The sequence below is a fragment of the Mobula birostris genome, chromosome 18 (genome assembly GCF_030028105.1).
Source record: "Mobula birostris isolate sMobBir1 chromosome 18, sMobBir1.hap1, whole genome shotgun sequence".
NCBI classification, from domain to species: domain Eukaryota; kingdom Metazoa; phylum Chordata; class Chondrichthyes; order Myliobatiformes; family Myliobatidae; genus Mobula; species Mobula birostris.
The window spans coordinates 39,847,259-39,871,768 of record NC_092387.1 but is presented as its reverse complement, the minus strand read 5'-3'; the positions used below and the strand labels follow the sequence as shown (position 1 = coordinate 39,871,768).

At 42.4% G+C, this 24,510-nt stretch overlaps 1 protein-coding gene across 1 annotated transcript in view; it reads left to right on the top strand.

Annotated features, from left to right (window-relative positions):
* The window catches only part of ptpn20 (protein tyrosine phosphatase non-receptor type 20), a 412,353-nt gene that overhangs the window by 204,127 nt on the left and 183,716 nt on the right, over positions 1–24,510 (top strand). The window contains exons 18-25 of the mRNA XM_072282567.1: positions 1,966–2,069; positions 5,161–5,253; positions 7,412–7,519; positions 7,609–7,725; positions 8,015–8,208; positions 13,842–13,943; positions 18,919–19,012; positions 20,046–20,131. Of these exons, the coding sequence (XP_072138668.1) occupies positions 1,966–2,069; positions 5,161–5,253; positions 7,412–7,519; positions 7,609–7,725; positions 8,015–8,208; positions 13,842–13,943; positions 18,919–19,012; positions 20,046–20,131 (898 nt within the window). The remainder of the gene's footprint in view (positions 1–1,965; positions 2,070–5,160; positions 5,254–7,411; positions 7,520–7,608; positions 7,726–8,014; positions 8,209–13,841; positions 13,944–18,918; positions 19,013–20,045; positions 20,132–24,510) is intronic.

The following is a 24,510-nucleotide window of genomic DNA, read 5'->3' as shown; positions in this document are numbered from 1 at the left end:
GGAAGGGTTAGATAGATCTTGGGTAGGTTAAAACAATGTGGGCTGAAGGGCCTGTGCTGTGCTGTAGTGTTTTATATTCTCTTGTATGATAAGATGGACTCATGACCTCTCCGTCTGCTCGTTATGATCTTACACTTAATTAATTAACTGAACTGTACTTTTGCTGTGGCTTTTCAAAGTTCAAAAAGTTTAAGGTACTTTTTATTATCAACGTATACATAAATTATGCAACATTGAGATTCGTTTGCTTACAGGCAGCCAGAAAACAAAAAACCCGAAAGAACCCAATTTAAAAAAAAAGACCAGGACCCAATGCGCAGTGAAAAAAAGAACAAATCAAATCAAGAAATCAAGTCATGCAAATAATAAAGCAAGCATCAGCATTCAGAGCGTAATTGAGTCCATAAACCCGAAGCCTATTTTACCCTGTTCTACCTCAATGCACTGTGTAATGATCTCATCTGTATGAGTTGAATTGAATTGACTTTATTTCTTACATCCTTCACATAGATGAGGAGTAAAAATCTTTATGTTACTTCTCCATCTAAAAGTGTCATGTGCAATTGTAGTAATCTATAATAAATTATAATAAATAGAACAGTCAATGTAATATAGAGTACACACAAATCAGCGTGAGTTAATCAGTCTGATGGCCTGATGGAAGAAGCTGTCCGGAGCCTGTTGGTCCTGCCTTTATGCTGCAGTACCACTCCCTGGATGCTAACAGCTGGAATAGATTGAGGTTGGGATGACTTGGGTCCCCAATGATCCTAAGGGCCCTTTTTACACACCTGTCATTGTAAATGTTCTGAATCATGGGAAGTTCACAGCTACATTTGCACTGGGCTGTCCACACCACTCTCTGCAGAGTCCAGCAATTAAGGGAGGTACAGTTCCTATACCAGGCAGTGAGGTAGCCAGTCAGGATGCTCTTGTACATTGTGGAAAAGTTGCATTTCATACAACAGTATGAAAGACGAACTTTTCACTGCATCTTCTGTATCTTGGTACATTTGACAATAACAACCCTCTACCAATACCAACAGAAGAAGTGCAAGTTGCTTCACCTGGAAGAAGGTTTGGGTCCCTGGACAATGGGAAGGGATGGAAGTGATAGGACCAGCATTACAATTGATGAGAAATCTCTGATAATCAATGGGCCTAATGGCCTTTATCTATGTCATAAGGAAACAACATATGACCATGAATCACTTTCACAGAATTGTGCAACCTACTCTTGCGGGCCCATAAGACCATTGATATTTCTTGCCCAGTGTGGGAGATGTTTCTAATTCGTTGATTTTTAAAATTCAAGTGTCGTGCATGGTGGATTCATCAGACTAGTGCTAGCTTCTGCAATCTGCACTAATTAGGACGTCATTAATTAATGTTTACTGATCAGACTCTTCATCTGATCTGAGGTACAGTCAGGTGTGGTCTCCACCCACCTCATTAGCTTTACCTGAGAAAGCAGGAGATCATAAAACCAAAGCCACTCATAAATAGCACAAGAAAGACAAATGTATAAATTACTCAATATGGGTTCCTTTATCACAACAGTAGCAAATTCCTCATGCATTAGGGCAGCACAGAATGCAGTCTGTCAGCCTACTGCCTCACCACTGTAACAACCCAGGTTCAATCTCTGTCTGTAGAAGATTGAATCTTACCCCTGTGATCACGTGAGTTTCCCTTGGATACTTTGGTATCCACTCATACCCTGGGTTTATTGTCTGCTAGTGTTAGGTGAGCTGCAGAATCTGGAGAATTGATGGAAATGTGGGGTGGATAAAATGGGATGAGTGTGGAATTGTGTAAATGGGTCCTTAGTGGTTTGCATGGACTTGGGGGTCAAAGAGACTGTTTCTGTGCTGAATGCTATTCCTCTAGGTTCTAGTACATTGTGAACACAAACTTATTGTATGACTATCCAGGAAACTAAATATCCCTTCCTCTCTCTTGTAGCACACAGGGTGCCATATCTCACTCTGAAATTCTCCCTGTCTTGAAGGAAAGAATGAGATACCCAGGTTTGCAGAGCACTGCCCTGGGCCAGAGTGGTGCTGTTGGTAAGTTCAGTGGAATGCTTGGGTGAAGGTAACACTTCAAACATTTTTTTTAGCCTCTGCTACCTGTGAGGGAGAGTGGAGACACAAGAGACTGCCAATACCGGTGCAAAAAGCAACCTGCTGATAGGTCAATGGGTCAGGCAGCATCTATAGAGGCAGATGATTGATCAACATTTCAGGAGGCGTCTGCAGATTTTCTTGTGTTTGTGATTTTAGGAGTCCTATTTTATGTCATTTCAACTCCCTTCGCATTCCCACACCCACACCATCCTGTCTGTTCTCAACCTTCTCCACTGCCACGGTGAGGCCAAACACAAATGACACGAACAATACCTCATATTCCACTGGGTTAGCCTACAGCCAACTGGGAAGAACATTGAATATTCCTGTTTCAGGAACCTACATCCCCTGTGTTCCCTTTCTACTCAATGGATCCATTCAGGGATTCTCTTCCTTTGTCACCATTTTCATTATTCCCGCTGCCCCTCACCACAACTGACCTACTGATTCATCATCCATCCCCATTTGGTTCTATCTGCCCATCTATCTGGGTTTCGCAAGCACAAGAAAATCTGTGGATGCTGGAAATCCAAAGCAACACCCACAAAATGTAGAAGGAACCCAGCAGGTCAGGCAGCATCTATGGAAAAGAGCAAACAGTCAAGTGCTTCAGGAGTGAATGAAGGATCTCAGCCTGAAAGGTCGACTGTTTGCTCTTTTCCATAGACGCTGCCTGGCCAGCTTAGTTCCTCCAGCATTTTGTGTGTGTTGTTTATCTGGGTTTCTTTTGGTTTGGCCTTCCCTTCTCCTCCCTCATCTGATTCTTTCTAACCATTATCAATCCCTTATTTGGTTCAACTTATTAGTACCTTTCAGCCTCTGGCTACATCTCCCTGCTTCCACTCCTACCTCCACCCTGACTCTACTTGCCTAGTTTTATTTTCTATATCTCCTCCCACCTTTCATCTACCAGCTTCGTCTTCAAAACAACCATCCTGTCCCCACCTGGTTCCACCTGCCTATCATTCTCCACTTCCCCTGGTTCCACCTGTCACTTCCAACCCCTGTGCCATTTGGGGCATCTATCAAGTGGACTGTTATGCCCATGTGGTGTTGAGCTTCTTGAGCGTTGTTGAAGCTGCACTCATCCAGGCAAGTGGAGAGTATTCCGTCATGCTCCTGACTTGAGCTTTTTAAATGGTGGAGATGCTTTGGGGGGTTAGGAGGTGAGTTATTCTCCACAGGATTTCTAGTCTCTGATTTGCTGTTGTGGCCATGTACTGCATGTAACTACACTGTTTTCTGACCAAAGGCACTACCCCTCAGGATATTGAAAATGGAGAATTCAGTGATGGTAATGACATTGAATGTTAGAGTGCAGTCATTGGATCCTCAGTATATTAAAAAGAAATATATTCAAAGTTTTTATTAGCCACTCATTAGAGTCATCGCATCCAATAAACAGCTTAATGTGTGCAGCTTTACAAATGAGGGCAATCATTAAATCCTTCCACACGCACCCCCCCGAAGGGATTTTATTTGATTTGTGAGTGAAATTTTTTTTTGGGTCAGGACTAATTCCTTTTTTTGTAATTTATTTTTTATCAAACAAACATTTCCATAAGATGTATTTCAGATACTACACATATATACAGTATCATATAATCATATTTGTCACAAATCTCTACATAATATTTATCTGAGGTATGCACTTATAGAAAGGAGAGGAAAGAAAGAACAATCGAAAGAAGAAAACTATGTACAGAGTAGGGAGTGATTTTTTTTGCAACACATTCATTGACTTGTGAGAATAAAATCAGGCCTATGACGTGTTATGCAGTTAAACCATTTTTTTCCAGGCTGAATAAAATTGTTCCAACTTATGATTAACAGATGCTGTTATCTTCTCCATTTTGTAAATATCCATTGTAATTTCCATCCATACATTTAAAGTTGGGCCAGGACTAATTCTTAACACAGTAAGAGATTGTGGAAATCCACTTTACGATGTGGTGTCTCACGTATTTCCTATTGCCTCATGGCACTGAAGGAGGCCATGAGACCCTTTGACATTCACACCAATCATGTTCCCCCACTTAAATCCTTTGGGGTGGCATGGTAGCATAGTGGTCAGTACGATGCTTTACAGTACCCTCGACCTGGGTTCAATTCCCGCCACTGCCCGTAAGGAATTTGTATGTTTTCCGCGTGGGTTTCCTCTGTGTGCTCCGGTTTCCTCTCACAGTTCAATGGTGTACTGGTTGGTCCCATGATTAGACTAGGATTAACCATATAACAATTACAGCACGGAAACAGGCCATCACGGCCCTTCTAGTCCGTGCCGAACTCTTACTCTCACCTAGTCCCACCGACCTGCACTCAGCCTGTAACCCTCCATTCCTTTCCTGTCCATGTATCTATCCAATTTAACTTTAAATGACAACATCGTACCTGCCTCAACTACTTCTGCTGGAAGCTAGTTCCACACAGCTATCACTCTCTGAGTAAAGAAGTTCCCCCTCATGTTACCCCTAAACTTTTGCCCTTTAACTCTCAACTCATGTCCTCTTGTTTGAATCTCCCCCACTCTCAATGGAAAAAGGCTATCCACGTCAACTTTATCTATCCCCCTCATAATTTTAAATACCTCTATTCAGTCCCCCCTCAACCTTCTACGCTCTAAAGAATAAAGACCTAACGTGGGAGATTGCTGGGCGGTGTGGTCCGGGAGGGCCTATTCTGCGCTGTAACTCAATAAATTTTAAAAAATCCTTATGATGTATTGCATCTCACTTATCCATCAACTCCAACCTGATCTGCTGCTACCCATCTACACCAGAGGCAACTTCGAGTCAGTAACCAAGCCACATGTGTCTGGTATGTGGAAGGAAGCCAGATCACCTCGGGGAGACCCGCACAGCCACGGGGAGAATGTGCAAATTCCATGCAGACAGCACCAGAGGTCAGAGTCTGGATCCGTGAGAAAGCTCTGAGTAGCTCCTCCATGCTGTCCTATCCAGAACCCCAGTCAATAGTTTCTATTCAAATTTTATTCCCGTTTTGTTAGCTCACATATACATTTTATTCACAGAACATACGGCGAGCCAAATGGACAACGAGGTGACTTTCCCTGAGAGGGAAATCATTTTTGTAAATCTGAAGAAAGATCCCAAGTTTGGTTTCGGTAGGTTAATAAGAGATTGCATATTAGTTGATCTTCATATTGACTAAGACATCGGACTGATCCATTATTCATGTGGAAATACAGGACTGTGCAAAAGTCTTTAGCACCCTAGCTATAGTACACCTAAGACTTTTGCACAGTCCTGTAGTAGTTTTATGTATTGCATTGTACTACTGCTGCAAAAAAAAAAGTTTCATGACATATGTGAGTGATGATAAACCTGGTTCTGATATGGGCCTCTATTGTGGACTGAAAATGGGAAGGGGGTGGGAAGATCCCTCATAGAAGTGGAGTGAGCAATTTAAAATTCCTGGGTGTCTAGATCTCAGAGGTTCTATCCTGGTCCCGACATATCAATGCAGCTATAGAGAAGGCAAGACAGCGGCCATATTTCATTAGGAGTTTGAAGAGATTTAGTTTGTCACTGAAAACACTCGAAAACTTCTATAGATGTATTGTGGAGAGCATTTTGACAGGCTGCATCACTTTGTCTGGTATGGCGGGGGGGGTGGGGGTGGGGGCTACTGCACAGGGACGAAAGAAGCTACAGAAAGTCATAAAATTAGTCAACTCCATCTTGGGTACTAACTTTTGTAGTATCGAAGACATCTTCAAGGAGCGGTGCCTCAGAAAGGCGGCGTCTATTATTACACACCCCCATCACCCAGGACATGCCCTCTTCTCATTGTTACCATACAGAGGAGATATTGGAGCCTGAAGGCACACACTCAGCAATTCAAGAACAGCTTCTTCCCCTCAGCCATCCGAATCCTAGATGGACATTAAACCCATGCACACTACCTCACTTTTTTATAATTTCTGTTTTGCACTATTTTAATCTATTGAATATTCATATATATACGTACTGAAATTGATTTACTTATTTATTTTCTTCTTTCTATATTATTATGTATCGTATTGCACTGCTGCTACCAAGTTAACAAATTTCATGGCAGATGCTGGTGATAATAAACCTGATTCTTTGGTTCACAGGTCGAGCTTCTTCCTGTTTACCTAACCAGTAAAATGCAGTTCACTACAATTCTTGTAGCTGCTGTTAGTTGCTGCCATTGTTTTTTTTTCTCCAGAGTAGAGTGTGGGACTGTAGGTTATGTGTAGAAAGCTAATCAGGTTTGGTGTGGACTGAGTTCACACCATTAATCAAACTCTGTTTACACAAATCCTATACAATTTTCATTTTATTTTTCCCACATTCCCACCAATCTGCACTAAATTCTACCACTCATTTTCCAAACAGAGACAAACTACAGTGATCAATTAAGCAGCCAAAATATACAGCAGTTTCTCAGATTCATCAACCAGTGCCAATGCTCAGTTCTCCTGTACAATCTATGGGCCTGCTTCCCCGCTAGCCGTTGGTTTGGATCCCAGTCCCAATCGCCAGATTTTTAAGGAGTTGGTTGCACATCACCTATTTCCCCAACACTGACGCCTTGAGCTTGCTTGCTGCTGAATTTACCAGGAACCCAGGAGCATCTTTTTAATGCTTATTTACACATAGCAACTTACAGGAGGGGTAAGGTACTCGATTCCCACCTTTACCAGTGCTCACAGTCTGGGTTTGAATGACATAGTCATAGTCATAGTCATACTTTATTAATCCCGGGGGAAATTGGTTTTCGTTACAGTTGCTCCATAAATAATAAATAGTAATAGAACCATAAATAGTTAAATAGTAATATGTAAATTATGCCAGTAAATTATGAAATAAGTCCAGGACCAGCCTATTGGCTCAGGATGTCTGATCCTCCAAGGGAGGAGTTGTAAAGTTTGATGGCCACAGGCAGGAATGACTTCCTATGATGCTCAGTGCTGCATCTCAGTGGAATGAGTCTCTGGCTGAATGTACTCCTGTGCCCACCCAGTACATTATGTAGTGGATGGGAGACATTGATCAAGATGGCATGCAAATTAGACAGCATCCTCTTTTCAGACACCACCTCAACATGAGGGAATGTTTGTGATCATTAAGGGTCAAGTTGTGTTGAGAGACTGCTGATTGTAAACAGTGCCATTCACGTTCATAGACTTAAGAATTTACCATTGCATCTCACGTTTTATGTGCCTCAAGCCATGTTAATTGAGAAGGTTAGTGCAAAAGGTTCAGGCTCTCAAATCCTGTTCGTCGTCTTTTTAGGTTTTATGATCATTGGAGGAGAGAGGACTGGAAAATTAGACTTGGGGATCTTTATCACAGCCATCACTCCTGGTGGACCAGCAGACAAGGATGGGCGTATCAAAGAAGGTGAGAATTAACACACACAATGCTATTTATCACTGAGAGTTTTATTAATAATCTGACCTTTAATACTTAAATGTATTCTTGTCCTGAAGGAGGCCGTCTGATTTCAGTGAACAGTGACAGCCTAGAGGGAGTCACTCTCAGAACTGCTGTGGAGGTTCTTCAGCATACCACTGATGAGGTGTCACTGATCATATCTCAGCCAAAAGGTATTCTCACCCTCTTAACATTTCCCATCTCCAGGTTGGGGTTTGTTCAGATCTGAGAACTGCCCTCAACCACCATCGATTGGTAAAGTAGCAAACATTCACTATCAAGTTCTACACTTCTAATAAAGTTTAGCAGGTATATTTTTTAGGTTGCAGTGTATCACTGGTAGAGTATTCAGACATTTAATTCCAAGGCAATGAAGCCCAGTGGGTGAAATACACTGTGAAAAGGAGGAGTGTCCTTACTCCAAGTGTCAGTCACTCAGTAATGTGTTAATCCTTGTTCCAGGTTTGTCTGAGTCTTCACATCAGGCTACGGCAATGTTCCAGAGCAAGGTGAACAGTCCGGAAAGCACACAAGACTGCTGCCTCACCAACTCAGCAGTAACAGGCCACGGTCACTGGATGTCTGGGGCGTCTGCATCAGAAGTGATTCCTGAGACCAGCGGCCCACCTGCCCAGCTCCATGGGATGGAAGTGATGGTATTTGTCAATAGAAGATGGCACTTTGGCCCACTGAGTCTACACTGCCTCAATGAATATTCCCATTCCCCACTAATGTCCCCAGGTTTCTTTTAGTATATAGAGCAGTACAGCACAAGAACAGATCCTACAGCACACAATGTTGTACTGAACTAATTAAACTATTATCCAAATGCTAAACTAAACTATTTCCTTCTGTTTACACAATGTTGATATCCCTCCATTCCCTGCACATTCAACAGCCATTTAAATGGCTCTATCGTACTTGTCGTCACCACCACCCTGACAGCACATTCTAGACACCCAGCACTGTGTGTAAAAACACTTGCTCTGCACATATCCTTTGAACTTACCCTCTCTTACGTTAAATGCATATTCTTCTTCGCATTCCCAGAACCTCTAGATCCTAACTCTCACCTTTATCGGGATGTGGGAGGAAACCAGAGTACTTGCGAGAAACCCACATAGCCACAGGTAGAACATGCAAACTCCACATGTGCAGCACCTTTGGTCAAGATTGAACCATGTCACTGGAGCTACGAGGAAGCAGCTCCACTGGCTGTGTCACTGTACCACCTTAGAATGGCCAAGTCAACAGACAAAGGCATAGCTGGTGAGAAGAGTTAAAGCCTTCTTCAGCAATGCTGTTTCCCTACGGTGTGCGTTAATGTGCTCAGTGCTTTGTTACCCTTTCACAATGACTGCGTTGGAACCTCAAGACTGATGTGCAAGCAAGCAAAAAGAATCCCAGCTGCAGACTGCTCAACACTCCCAACTTGGTTCACTCATTGTGTATCTTTGATGTATGTACAATTGTCATCACACAACCAGGAGTAGTAACAGGTTTCTGTTTGTTGTTAACAGAAGGAGCTCTTGATATTTTCTGTAACTCATTCATCCACCAATCAATTGAAGAGTCCCCTAAGAGTATCATTGCCCAGAGTCATTTTCTAAACTACCAGTAGGTTAATAATGAACACAGACCCATAAAATGGATTTGTTTAATGCTACTTATTTGTTTTTAGGGATTTAAGCAGTACTGTCATTTGTTATTCATTCTTCACTGTCCATGAAAAGGTGGTGGTGGGTCACTTCCTTAAGCTCCTCTAGTTCTTTAGATGCAGGTACTCCCATAGTGGTGTCTGCCAGGGGCTTCCAGCATTTAAACATAGCAATAATGAAGGAAGGAGATGTATTTCTAGGTCAGGAATGTTAAATTGACATGGAGAGGAGTCAGCAGATGATGGTGTTTTGCCTTTGCATCTGCTATCCTTGTCCTTCTCAAGGGCAGAGGTTTTAGGGATGTGATCTGCAGTCAGATGAACTACAGTGTATTTTATAGGTGGTATACTCTGTGTACTGCTGTTTGAGAGAATGAATGTTCAGTAAGACACATGAGTTCTAATCAAACAAGTTGCTTCCTCCTGGATGGTGCCGTGATCTTTGTAGGTTCAAGGTGAATATTGCTTCACGGTCCTGATGGCTTTCAGGTGTCGGCAGTTGAGTGTCTGCTGCAGGAGATACAGCTGCTGGCTTCCTCTTCTACCCTTGGCAATTATGAGGCTGGTTCTAGTCAGTACTGATCCCGAGGATGTTAATGGCAGGGGATTCAGAGATGGCAATCCCATTGAAGGTAAAAGTTGGGTGCTGAAGATTATCATTGTCTGCAACTTCTGTGGTGGAAATGTTACTTGCTACTTATCAGTGTATGCCTGAATGTTGTACAGATCTTGCTGTGTGCCAGCATGAACTAGCTCATTTGCTGAGCAGCTGAGAATGACATTAAACATTGAGCAATTATCAGTGACTATCTCCCTTATTGTGAAAGTTAGGTCATTGAAGAAGCAGAAGATAGTTGGGCTCAGGAACCTGCCTGAGGAAACCCTAGCCTGATGTAAATGTTGTGTACTAACCAGTGAATATCCCCATTTGTGATCTTATGGTGGAAGCCAAGTCTTTGATAAAGCAGCTGAAGGTGGTTGGACCCAAAACTCTGCTCTGAGAAACTCCTGCGATGATGCCCTGCAGCTGGGATCGTTGTCCTGCAACAACTTTCCTTTGTGTGGGCTGTGACCCCAACCACTGGAGTGTTATCTCCTTGAAGCTCATTGTCTTTAGTTTTGCCACGGGTGCTTGGTCAAACTTTGCATTGATCACAAAGGCTATCACTGTCAATCTCCCTAGAATTCAGCATTTGATCAATGTTTAGACTAAGGCTACAGTGAGCTGTGAAGCGGGGTGTTGCTGGCAAAAATCAAAATTGTACATCAGTAAGTAGGTTATTGATGGGTAAGGGGGATTCAACAGGATGTTGGCACGGATGATATAGTTCATTTATGAGGAGAGCCTGAAGAAATTGGGAATGTTTTCCCTGAAATAGCGGAGGTTAAGAAATGACATGACAGGGGTATATAAAATCATGAGGGGTGTCGATGGTGCGGGAAATTTTCTCTCATATCAGAGTTAGATATAACTAGAGGATATAGTTTTGGGGTAAGGGGGAGGAGTTGTAGAGGGGATATGATGGGGACCTTATTCAGCTAGAGACTGGTAAGTACCTGGAATGTATTGCCTGAGGGAGTGGTTGATGCTGGGTCACTGGCAACAGTTAAGAAGAGCCTAGCTGAGAGCAAGAACCTAGTTACTATGTTATTCAGGAGCTGGTTGAATAGATCGCTGATGGTGCTGAACCACTATGGGTGGTAGACCTTGAAGTCACCTCAGAGTACTTCCTCGGGCCATGGAGCAGCACTGATTATTCAGCCGAGGCAGGATGGCAGGTGGTAACCAGGAGGATGTCCCTTGCCCAGATTTTACTGGATGAAATGAGAATTTATGAGAACTAGAGTTAATTTTGAAGACTCAAAGGACTTCCCACCTGTGCAATGGCTGTGTCCCACCAGTGGGTCGCGATGGACCACGGGAGTGCGATGGAGTAGCTTGGCAGAGTGTATGGTATGATTTAATGAATGTGATAAGGCTGAGCTATCTGCAGATGAGTTCTCCCAGTCAGATATTTGAGAAGAGAATCTTGCAAGGTTAACTGGGCTGGATGAGGCAGGCTGACTGTCTTTAATATGGCCAGTCTTGGAGTCCAAGTTCAATATTGTTCTCTCTTTTCATCAACACCCGGACATATATTACACAACTGAGTGATTTGCTAGGCCACCTCAGCAGCAGTAAGTAATCACCTGCATATAGACAAGATCAAGTAAGAATGACACCCAGCTGAGTTTCCAATCCAATAGTGTAGTGGCAAATAGTACTAAGATTAGTTGCCTTTTTTAATTGCGGTTAATTTACTTGATTTGGATTCCACAACTGGCGTATTGGGCTTTGAACTTGATCCTCTGAATTATGAATGTTAACCAAATTCTGTTTTCTCTAACTGCATTCCTCAAGTATTTTAGGCAAGGAGCCAAGTTTCATGTGTACCACGTCACCCCTAGTAATACTAAGTGATTATGCAGAAGACTGATGGATTCAGCCTTATACAAAAGGTGGACAGGGATCTTTTTCTGCTCACTTCTGTAGGTCACAGGTGAATGTGGGGCAACTGTAGGGACATTTGGACATTGGACTTTGGGGATGTGGCATTTAAGGGTTAGGTAGACTTGCCAGGTGCCGGTTGATGGTAGAACTGGGAATATTAGGGATTTGATTGGATGACTGATACGCAGTGTGCATGCCAGTGGCCCCCAGTTCATTGGTGAGGATCTCAAATGAGTCTGTGAGAGTCAAAGTATACTGATGGAAGAGATCAAGGATGGGGGTATGGAAGTGATGATGGGAGGCTTAGCACAAGAATGTACGTGTGTGCATACATGTTAGGTCTTAGCAGCAGAGCCTAGTTTCCAGATGTCCTGGAACTCCTTGCCTTGAACCAAGAGTCACACTGTGAAGTCCCTGTGGTTGATGGTCTGTGAGATTGCTTCTTGTTAAAATGAGTCACAATCAGACATCTTCCCATCTTTATTGGAAGCAAGTCATCGTTGATCCCATTAGTATTAAAACTAGAGGTGAATCAGAGAACGTGAACAGAATTGATAGGGGTGTTACCGTAAGCACTGGCAGAAAGCAGGTTGGTCAAATGGCATCCTTCTATATTATAATACATAAGCAACTAAGAAGAAAGAAAGTGGCTTTGAAGATTTGTCTAAATGACCATGCCCCTAAAATGCCAAATGTTTCAGTCTTCCTTGCTTTGTTGTGAACCCACAATCTTCTGGTCTGTGCTTTCAGCTGAGCCAACCCAACTAAATCTGAGCCAGCTTCATCCTTGAGACTTTGAAATGTGGGAAAATGATGGACGCAATCTCACTGGCCTTTAACGGAGTCTTGGATTACCTAGGCAATACAGATACCTGTGTCAGGATGCTGTTTATTGACTACAGATCAGCATTTAACACCATATTTTCTAAAGTCCTGATAAAAAAGCTACAGAATTTGGGCCTCTGTACCCCCCTCTACAACTGGATCCTCAACTTCCTAACCAGAGGATCACAATCTGTACGGATTGAAAATAACATCTCCACCTTGCTGATAATAGGCTAAGTACACATCACTGGTCCACCTCAGTGATGTGTACTTAGCCTACTGCTCTACTCTCTCTACACCCATGACTGTGTTGCTAGGCACAGTTTAAATGTCATCTGTATATTTACTAATGATTGAACCATTGTTGACAGAATCTCAGATGGTGATGAGAGGGCGTACAGGAGTGATAAATACCAGCTAGTTGAGTGGTGTCGCAGCCACAACCTTGCTCTCAACGTCATTAAGACCAAAGAGCTGATTGTGGACTTCAGGAAGGGTAATTCAAAAGTGGAGAGAATGAGCAATGTCAAGCTCCTGGGTGTTAATATCGCTGAGGACTTTTCCTGGTCCCTACTTATTGATGCAGCCATAAAGAAGGCGAGACAGTGGCTATATTTCATTCAGAGTTTGAAGAGATTTGGTATGTCATCTAAAATACTAACAATTTCTACAGATGTAGAAAGCATTCTAACTGGCTGCATCACAGTCTGCTATGGGGTGGCTACTGCAGAGGATCGAAGTAAACTGCAGAGTGTTATAAACTTAGTCAATTCCAACATGGGCACTAGCCTTCGTAGTATCTAAGACGTCTTCAAGAAGCGTTTCCTCAAAAAGGTGGCGTCCATCATTAAAGACACTCACCTCCCAGGACATCCCCACTTCTCTTTGTTATCATCAGAAAGGATGTACAGAGGCCTGAAGGCACACATTCAAACAATTCAGGAACAGCTTTTTTCCCCCGTCATCTGATTTCTGAATGGACATTGAACTCATAAACAGTACCTCAATACTTCTTTATTTCTATTTTTGCACTACTTATTTAATTTAGGTACAGTTTTTGATATATTTGCACTTACTGTAATTCAGTTTTTTTTTCCTATATTATCATGTATTGCATTGTGCTGCTGCCACAAAGTTAACAAGTTTCATGCCATATGCCGGTGATATTAAACGTGATTCTGATTCTGAGATAGGATACTTCACCATTCACAAACCTTTGTGGGCTCTGTAGTGAATAAGACTTTCTAACCTCAGTAGGGTAAATGGTTAGAATCTAACCATGAATCCCCATTGATACCTTGTGATTTGATTGACAGGCTGGTGGTGAGGTGTCATCAGCACAACAAGACCTGAAACCAGGAGACAGATACAGTGTGGAACTGGCTAAAATAGATGGAAGCCTTGGAGTTAGTGTCACAGTAAGTGCTAAATAGTTGCCTTGCACTGCTGACTGCTGTAGTATGATTTTGTAATGACAATTAAAGGATTTGTAGAAGTAGGGACAAGCCAGACTTTTCCCCAAGACCTCAAGATTATGATCACCACACTTCCCTTACTATACAGCCCAAAAACCTCAAGTTCAGTTGTCGACTAATCTCTGCTGCCTGACATACATCATCTTTAATGCACATGACAGCATCGTAACCCACCAAAAATATCCAACTTTGGGACAAAGATCAGACCTTCAGCCTCTGAGTCAGTTCCTCATTCAGTTTCTGGTTCTTCTGGGTTTTGCTCTATACTTGCTGTTAGATTTGGCAAACAAAATCTATGTGTAAGCTCCAAATGTCCCCCTTCTGTTTTCTTCACCTTTGCATGAGGAAGGGTCTTCTGGGTATACTCTAAAAGAAGAGAACAACCTCATAGAAATTCATTCCCACGTCTATAACGGCGTCAGCACATTGTGCTTTCCTCCAAAATGTTCTGTTCGAGCCGACTGATTGCATTTTAGACGGAGTACATCGCACTATCCACTGCTTGTGTGGAGCTCCAAATGTAACTGGATGATTTTATTAATAAACACGTAGAGCACTAAGTTATAAAATATCAGCTATTTCAATCAGAGAAGCCTAATCATTTTATAACCTTACTATCTTCTGTCTGTATCTGGAATGCTTAATAAGGAAGGTTTCCAAAGGCTTCAAATATTTCAATATCAGGCATCAGCAAAATATCTGTAAACATGCACATTACCCTTTGATTATTCCAGTGTTATGAACTTGCTTATTTGAAATTTAAATAATCCTATTTTTCCACAGGTAGAGAAAAAGCATTGATTCACTTTTTGCAGTGTCAGCCGTTGTGTTGTGTGGATAGTCAAAGCAAAATGACAAACTATGCTGATGTATGTAAGATTTGATACATTTGTGCTTTATCTTTGTGCATTTTTGCTGGTCGAGGTGAGGGAGAACATTGCTGGGAAATGGAACATTTTCCACTTTACATCCCGTGACAGAACCAAGCACTCTCAGGTTAGGTATAAAACACAATGCCACGTCTCCCAACATGCTCAAGTTTGGCAGTGGTAGAACAATTCTCCTTATCTGCTTGTGGTATTTCCCCTGTGGTCTGCCCCTGATTTTGTATCACTGTGATGTGAAATCAAAACTGTATCAGCAAAGCAACAAATGAAAATACTTGCTAGAATATTTAGACTCTTTCTCTTCTAATGTCATATTAAATGTATATGTATGTGAGTGCTCTGTCACTTCTGATTTAACTTGTGGTATGAATTTCCAATTGCATTGCCAAGCTTAGTAAGGAACAATGAAGATTGAGTCCATAGTCTAGGGCAGGGATTCCCAACTTCTTTATGTTATGGACCCTTACTATTGACTGAAGGGTCCATGGAGCTCAGTTTGGGAACCCCTGGTCTGGGGTGAAGTGAACTATTGTATCTCCTTTGCATAGACATAATAGTCAGCTCCTCAACCAGCTCAGGTAGATGCCCATCCTTTGCTGATGTTTAAACCTGAAGTTCTTCATTGTCCTTCCATAATTGAAACTGTTTCCTATTGGATGGGATCTTGTTGTGCATGGTCTGAGGCTACATTTGTGTGCATCATTCTACAGCGGTACGGGGTGACAAAGATTGTGATCAGGATGAGTTCATTCAGTTCTTCAAGCCCTCTTAATGAGGCTCAAGTGTTCTCTGTATAACTGCCTCAATGTGGCTTATACTCCATTTGACTTAAATCATAAGGAGTACATTCCCAGAGAACCACAGGCCATAAGACTTAGTTCAGAGGTGGGAAAGTTACTGCTGGGGATTCTGAAAGACAGAATCTGCCTGCATTTGGAAAGTCAAGGTTGATTAAGGACAGTCAGCATGGATTTGTTTATAAAAAAACATGTATTTGGAAGAAGATCTGGAAGAAGATGGTGCCAGTGAACAACACAACCAAGGGCAACATCCTTCAGATGGTTCACAAAATTAATTCTTTCATTTACATCTTCCTTTTCTTTCAAATGTGGTTCTGCTACTGTTGGAGCTTATGATCTATGTTTTGGTGGTGTATTTTTGGGCCAATTGAGCAACCTGGCACTTTTGCTGTCTCCAAGGGGGTATGAGGAGGTTTCGAGCAAAGTGTGTGTCCTGGAGGTGGGGCACGAGCCCATGATTGACTCCATTCCCCGCGGATCTTGCCGGTTAAAGTGTCGAAGAAGATTGAAATCATTGAGGCGAGAGTAGAAGGCGAGTGGGTGTTCAGTGCTGTCTACTAACCTCTCACCAGCTGCTCCCGGAGGAAGGTCCCTGCATTTGAATGGTCTCTTTCTCTCTCTTGCTCAATGGTGCTGGAGTCCTGGGTCTTGGGCAAGATATAATCTATGTGGTTTGTGGATTGAACTCTGTAGCACGTGTTATGATGTGCTTCTGGCACCTTATTTTTGTGACACTTTTGAGCAATTTTGATCAGGGCAGCCTGCAGATCACAAAGGACACAGCACTTGATTGAACTGAATGAGTTGAACTAAATAAGCATGGAGTCTTTTGATGACTTTGTGGGTTGGTATTTTATATTTTGTGCTTTTTTTTGCCATTTATGCATTTTTTTCTTTTTGTGCATTTGGTGGTGGGGCAGGTTTCATTTTTATCTTTGAACGGGTTCCATCGTTTTCTTTGCTTTGTGGCTGTCTGTGGGAAGGTGAATCTCAGGGTTGTAGACTAATAATACTTTGATAATAAATGTACTTTGAATCTTTGAATTCTGAAGATGTGACCAAGAGGATTAACATCAGCAAGGTGATAGACATTGTCTAAGTGGAGTTTAGCAAGGCCTAGGCCAGAAGGTTGGGACACATGGAATTCAGGGTGAGCAAGACAACTGGATACAAATTTGGCTTAATGATAGGCATCAGATTGATAAAGGAGAGTTTTCAGATTGGAGTTCTGTGATCAGAGATCAGTGCACAGTGTCTTGTTGTTTGTTATATATATTAATGGTTTGGATGACAATGTAGTTGGCATGATTAATAAGTTTGCAGGTGGCACCAAAATTGTTGGTGTGCTGAACAGTGAAGAAAGTTGTCTAATGGGATATTGATTGACTGGGAAAGTACGTGAAGGAATGGGGGGGGGGGGGGGGGGGGGGGGGGGGGGGGGGGGCAGACAGAATTTAACTCAGACAAATATGAGAGGTGTATTTTGGGAAGTTAAACTAGGGCAGGACTCACTGAATGGCAGGACCCTAAGTAGCACTGTTGAACAGAGGAACTTAGAGGTACAAGGATATAATTCCCTATAAGTAATAACACAGATAGACAGCGTGTTGAAGAAGGCATATAGCATGTTTGCCTTCCTTGACCGTGGTATTGAGTACAAGAATTAGGATGTCAAAATATTGGTTCAACTGCATGAAGTATTGTGTACAGATCTGATCTCCGCACCCTAGGAAGTATGTGATGAAGCTGGACAGATTGAAGAAAAAATTCACAGGGATATTGCCTGGGTGGAGCTTGAATTACAAAATCACATTGAACAGACAGGGACTTCTCTGGAATGAGGAACACTGAGAAGTGACCTTATATAAGTTTATAAAATCAAGAGGAGAATTGATAGGGTAGGGAGTCACTGTCATTTTGCAAGGGTACTGGTGTCTAAAACTAGAGGGCACAAGCTTAAGGTGAAAAGGCAAAGATTTAGAGAGGACCTGATGGGCAAGTTTTTCACACTGAGGGTGGCAGGTATATGGAAGGAGCTACCAGAGGAAGAGGTAGAGGCAGATTCAAGAACAACTTTTAAAAAGCAGTTGGATAACTACATGGTTAGGAAAGGTGTAGAGGGATATGGGCCAAATTTGAGCAAATAAGACAACCTCAGGTAGATATCTAGGTTGACATTGATATGTTGGGCCGAAGGGATGTTCACTGTGCAGTACAACTTGACAACTCTGTGAGATGAGCCATCCCTCTCTACGTTTCAACTGTGAACGCAAGACCCTGTTGCACATGGGCAGTGTGGAACACTGCGAGTCCGGTTCACTGGTTTGTCGACGAGACCGACAACAGGGAGTTGCATTGGCTCAGTTGTGGCGAGGACTAGACCCTTGGACTGCGGAGTTGCTTATTGCAGGCGCCCAGGAGAGGTGATGCCAATGTGCAATGGGAGGGAGCATGGGCATGCTGGACTGGGTGCTAGCCCCTCCGGTCAGTGCTACCTGCCTGTGTTCACTCAATGTTCACTTGGTGCTGCTCTCCAGTATTTGCCCTGTGGACGAGCAGCTGGACCAGAACAACATCCCATGCACCATCATTCTACAGACCATGCCATTGAGGGAATTGGGCTGTATATACATTTTTTGTGACTGTATGTTTTCTGCATTCATAACCATATCTGCTATGTACTATGTGCTGTGTGCTATTGGCAATGTGCTTTTCACCTTGGCCACGGAGGAATATTGTTTTGTTTGACTATATTCTTGTATGATTTAATGATAATTAAACGTGAACTTGAATTTCCTGGGTCACTGGATCTGTGAAGTAGCCATACTACCAGCTGCAACACTGTGGATGTCCAAAGCTGTGCTCGGATAAATTCAGTTGTGATATTATGAGGTTTTAAGCTTCCAGAGGAAAAGTGTAGGAAAACAATAAAGATGTACTGGATGAGGACTGGAATCTTTGTAGTACAGCTGGATGGAATCATCCCAAGAGTTATTGGATCAAGTTCCATTTTTCAATAACTGCTCAATATAATGAATTGATCTGCTCAATATCTTCACTTAATAAAAGACACATGGCAGGAGAGCTTAATCTTTCCACTTCACCAATGATTTGTCTGTGGTAATGCGTGGGATTGGTGAGCTCCCTTGATCTGATGCTCAGCAGGCAAAGAGGGAGCAAATCCCAGGAGGGAAGTGTGTCCTTTAAATCAGATTCTGTTGTGGTCTACAGGGAGGTGTGAATACCAGTGTGAAGCATGGTGGAATCTATGTGAAGGCAGTTATACCTGGAGGAGCTGCAGATCTGGATGGTCATATCAGGAAAGGTAAGGAGAGGGTTTCAAATTCACTCAAGGAGGCATTTAATTATTCTGGATCAGTTTGCATCAAAAGTTGTCCTCCAACACATCTTCACTGGACACTCAGAATGATCCATTTCCCACTTTGGTTGTACCAGTGGGGATGATAGATGACCAGACCCTGGCCTTGCATCTCAATGAAGTACATTCAAATTCAGGATGTCCTTCAAACACTGTTTGGGAAAATATCAATCTATTTCCATGTTAAGCCCAAACAGTTGGTGTGTGAGAGTGATGACAGGACTCTGGCAAAGTTGGGCGTCAGCACAGAGATTTTATTGTGTCTGAAAAAAATGGTGTATGATTTGCCATTAATGCACAGAGTGGTCATATAACCAGTGAGCAGCGCAGAACCACTTATGAACTGGGTCCAGATGACGTCCTGTTTCTGACAATGTTATTGGTTTATTTGCTGTCAGTGTTGAAGCTTATGAGGAGGGGACAGCAAGACTTGGTGAACGCCCTTGAAAGGGTGCAGCAAACTGGGAGAGATGGTGGTCAGAGATCCAATGGGTTACTGGCAATTTACACAACCTCAATGTTGCCTAGCACCTCAGCGATCATGAGGAACTACAATATCTAGCACTATTGGACACCATTAAATTAAGATGTCTTTTTTTTAATCTTCATCCTGTTAACTTCCAAATGAGGCTTTCTCTCCTGCCCAGTATTCCCCCCCTCCCCCATCTAACCTGAGACCTCTGGAGTTGTGACAAATGTCCAGGCTTCCTGTAGGGGCTCAAGAAACTTTGGCTGCTTAGCCACATCACATTAAAGCCCCGCATTGTCCGAATGAACATCACCTTCCACTCAACCCTTTGTCTGAAAAATGTGAGTTTGAACAAAGAGACACCATCCTGGACCTTTAGCAGCATTCAAGACTAATTGAGCCTGACTTTTGATTTAAGGTGGAAAGATACAATGGATATCTTGTTATGAAGTTTTGATTCTACAATATAAATGTCACGTCAGTCCTGACTTTTTTTCTTCTGTATGACAGGCGATTGTCTGCAGGAGGTGGATGGGTTCAATTTACAAGGCATCACACATAAGCAAGCTATTGAGCGCTTGAAGAACACAGGTCAGGTACGTTCCTGCTGTCTTGTCAATCCATCACAACAGGTGATGTACTGGAGATAATTTTATCTGGATCAATAGGTTAAAAAGCTTTCTCTGGAATATTGATTGACCTTTCCTGGTCATTGTGTTTCTTATAACAAGGTAGTATAGATCCATATTGATCCAGAGCCCCAACTGAAAGGGAGACAAGAACTGTAAAGACGATGTGAAGTTGGTCTGGAGTAGGAAAGCAAGAAATGGTAGGTTGTACCTGAGAAAGTGCTGTCCCTCTGGTCTTGTTTGGCTCAACATCATGTGATCAGGCTGAGATGGAAGAGTGTGAAATGGAACATGGTACTACTCTGCTTGGATTACTAGGTTGGTCATCACCCGGCCAGTGCTCCTATTTAGGCATTGCACATTCGATAGCTGTGGAATTTGAATGAAGATAGAATACATCTATAAGTCTACTTACTACCATCAGGAATGAGGTACAGGAGCCAGAAAACACACACTCAATGTTTCATGAACAGCTTCTTCCCCTCCGCCATCAGATTTCTGATTGGTCCATCAACACTTCCTCTCAGAATCAGGTTTAATATCACTGGCATTTGTCATGAAATTTGGTGCTTTGTGGCAGCAGTATATTGCTATACATATTAATGAAAAAAACTATAAATTACAATAAGTACATATTTTAAAAATTAATTAAGTACCTGTAGTGCAAAAAGACAGGAAAATATAGAACATAGAATAGTACAGCACAGTACAGGCCCTTCGGCCCACATTGTTGTGCCAACCCTCAAACCCTACCTCCCATATAACCCCCACCTTAAATTCTTCCATATACCAGTCTAGTAGTCTCTTAAATTTCACTAGTGTATCTGCCTCCACCACTGACTCAGGCAGTGCGTTCCACTCACCAACCACTCTCTGAGTAAAAAACCTTTCTCTAATATCCCCCTTGAACTTACCACCCCTTACCTTAAAGCCATGTCCTCTTGTATTGAGCAGTAGTGCCCTGGGGAAGAGGTGCTGGCTATCCACTCTTATCTATTCCTCTTATTATCTTGTACACCTCTATCATGTCTCCTCTCATCCTCCTTCTCTCCAAAGAGTAAAGCCCTAGCTCCCTTAATCTCTGATCTTAATGCATACTCTCTAAACCAGGCAGCATCCTGGTAAATCTCCTCGGTACCCTTTCCAATGCTTCCACATCCTTCCTATAGTGAGGTGACCAGAACTGGACACAGGGTAGTGAGGTAGTACTACCGACTTATTTTATTTCTATTGTAACTTGTAGTAATTTTTATGTCTTGCATTGTACTGCTAACATAAAACAATAAATTTCACGACATATGTCAGTGATTCTGATTTTGATTGTACTTGTAGAGGTATAAGGAAGTGATTGATTGCTTTCAACTTGAGAGACCTATCTGCTCCTTACATATTAGTAGGAGTTTTCACTGCTTGCTTTGAAATCCCTTTATCAGCTTTTATTACTTTTGTTGTATAGTGCTATTGATTTTGCATATTGTTAAATGTAAGCTTCTGCATTTCCAACAAAAATAATAAACATTTTTATTCAGAAATGTTCAACTGGATTGATGAAAAGACCATCATAAATATCCTTTAGGGAAGAAAACCTGCTATATGTACCCACCGTGACTCTCCGTGTTCTTAAGGTTTGCTGCCCTGTCACTCTGTTGACCAAGTTATACAAAAGGATGAGGGGGCGTAGATAGGGTAAATGCAAGTAGGCTTTTTTCCCACTGAGGTCGGGTGGGACTAAAACCAGAGGTCATGAGTTAAGGGTAAAAGGTGAGCAATTTAAGGGGAATATGGGAAGAAACTTCTTCACTCAGAGGGTCGTGAGAGTGTGGAATGAGCTGGTGCATGCAAACTCGATTTCAACGTTTAAGAGAAGATTGGATAGTATGGATATGGAGGGCTATGGTCCCGGTGCAGGTAGATGGGAGTAGCCAGCAAATGGTTTTGGCATGGAGTAGATGGGTCAAAGGGCCCATTTCTGTGCTGTTCCTGTACAGTAAAATCTACCAGTATGAAGGTGGAATACTATAGTACCCTCACACTGTTGCACATGATCGTGACCACATTACATTGGTCTCTGTTTTGATCTGGACAGTAGATGTTGCTGAGTGGGGCTGAGGTCATTGTAGAGTTTGTTTTGTGTTGGGTTGAGCTCATAGTTTCTCTCTGAGTGTTGTGAATGGTGGGTTTAAAGTTCAAAGTACATCTATGTTATTGTATACTACTTTGAGATTCACTTTCTTACAAGCATTCACAGTCGAATAAAGAAATAGAGTAGAATCAATAAATAGTTGATGAGGTAGATCACAGTGACCATGCGCTTTATTGTGTTTCTCATAGGCTCCACTCTGCAAGATTTCAGCAACTGTACTCGGTCTATTGTCTCCCCAGATTCCTATGGCTTGCATCTGGGAGCCACATCCTCAGTATAGGCAAATTTCCTCAGTTGCAGCAAGCTTATTGCTCATGTACTGTAGATGTTGGAGAGGCCTTTGGGGTAGTGCGTTGATGGTTTACTGATCAGCACCTTTGGGTCAGCACCCATTGATGCATTGTTGAAAAATGTCCACAACAGAGAAGCAACAAGGCACATGGCTGCAAACTGGAGTGGGACTGAGCCTTCCTTCTGATGTCACAGGAGGGTGATGGGTTTGGAGTCATGGAGTCATCGAGTTGTGCAGATATGCAGCACAGAAACATGGAGTTATGGATTCATTGATTCATCGAGTTATGGAGATATGCAGCATAGAAACATGCCCTTTGGCTCAACTTACCAGCACCAACCAAGTTGCCTCACCGAGCTACTCTCATTTGCCTGTGTTTAGCTAAGTCTCAAGCAATCTGGAGTCTGTGATTAAACCCTGTGAAGTTTAAATTAATAAAGTAAAACTCCAATATCCTGCTGATTGTTTTGGCTCACTGGGTTTTGATTCCCACTTGCTCTTCCAGTCACTAGGGTCCCCATTTCCTGTGCTCCCTTTAACACAGTGGAACCATTTCTCAGATCCTTTAGAACCAGTTCTCATGCTCCTTTGAAACTCACCAGAGTCTCATTCCCATTCTCCTATTAAACTTCCAGCATCCCCATTCCTAAGTCCCCTTGGAACTCACTGGGGATCTGCTCGCACTCTCTAAAACTCACCTGGTTCTACTTCCCTCATCCCCTGTAAACTTGGTGGAATTCAGCTCCGATATTCATTGTGAACATGTGAAATCAGCCACCACAGGCTCACTGGGGCATAGTCCTTCCCATCTATGGGGGAGAGAGGTATCAGTGAGGGTGCCACAGCAGCATAGCAGTTGGCACGTCACTATTACAGTTTGGGGCATTCCGGAGATTGGTGTTCAATCCCGGCACCATTCTGTAAGGAGTCTCTGTACATCCTTTCCATGGTGTGCGTAGATATTCTCTGTGTCTTTCAGTTTCCTCCCACAGTTCAAAGAAATAATCAGGTAAGTTAATCGGTCTTTATAAATTGTCCTGTGTTTAGGTGAGGGCTCAAAGAGCCAGAAGGGACTACTCTGCACTATATCACTGAAATAAAAAAAAACATCCTTAAAAGAATATTATACTCAATGAGGTGATGGATATTGTAGTCAACAAGTCTGAATGCTGTTCAAAATTAAATTTTTGTTTTTAAAAGTTACTGTATTTTAAACCCTGCTTTAATCAATACTGACCGCAGGTCTCATCTTCTTACAAAACTCCTTGAGGATCTTGAGATTCTTTGATGTGCCCTGGTGTGAATCACCCCCAATGGCCACAGCCTTAATGCAAAACTTACTTGCAACAGCATTGCAGGCACATAGTATCTGAAAAACAACATTCAGAAAAATATATAAATCAAATATAATTTCTTTTTACAAGGAATAACACAATTAGATCAAAATAGTCCATTTTAGTGCAAGGTGAACATAATTTTGCTGCACTGAGGTAATGATTAGAGTTGTGCAGGTTGGTTCAAGAACCAAATGGTTGAAGGGAAGTAGCTGCTCTTGAACCTGGTGGTGGCTTCAGTACCATCTCCTGGATGGTAGTTGCAAGAAGTTGGCATGGACTGGATGGTGGGGATGTTTGATGATAGATGTTACATTCTTGAGACAATGAATGGAGTGTGGGAACCTGGGTTCCCGCTCCTCGATGTGATCTGGGCCCATGCTGAGTGGGAGGGGAATGTGGCAAATGTTACTTTGTGAGCCAGATGTTGAACCTCCTTGAATTTCTGAATCATGCAGAGTTGGAAATTTCTCCTTCAGCTGGAATGTCTTCACACTTGCATCATTCAAGTTGTCCATTTGACGCAGAGCTTTTTTCTTTCACTTTTTTTCTGCAGTTCAGTATTGCTATATTTAAA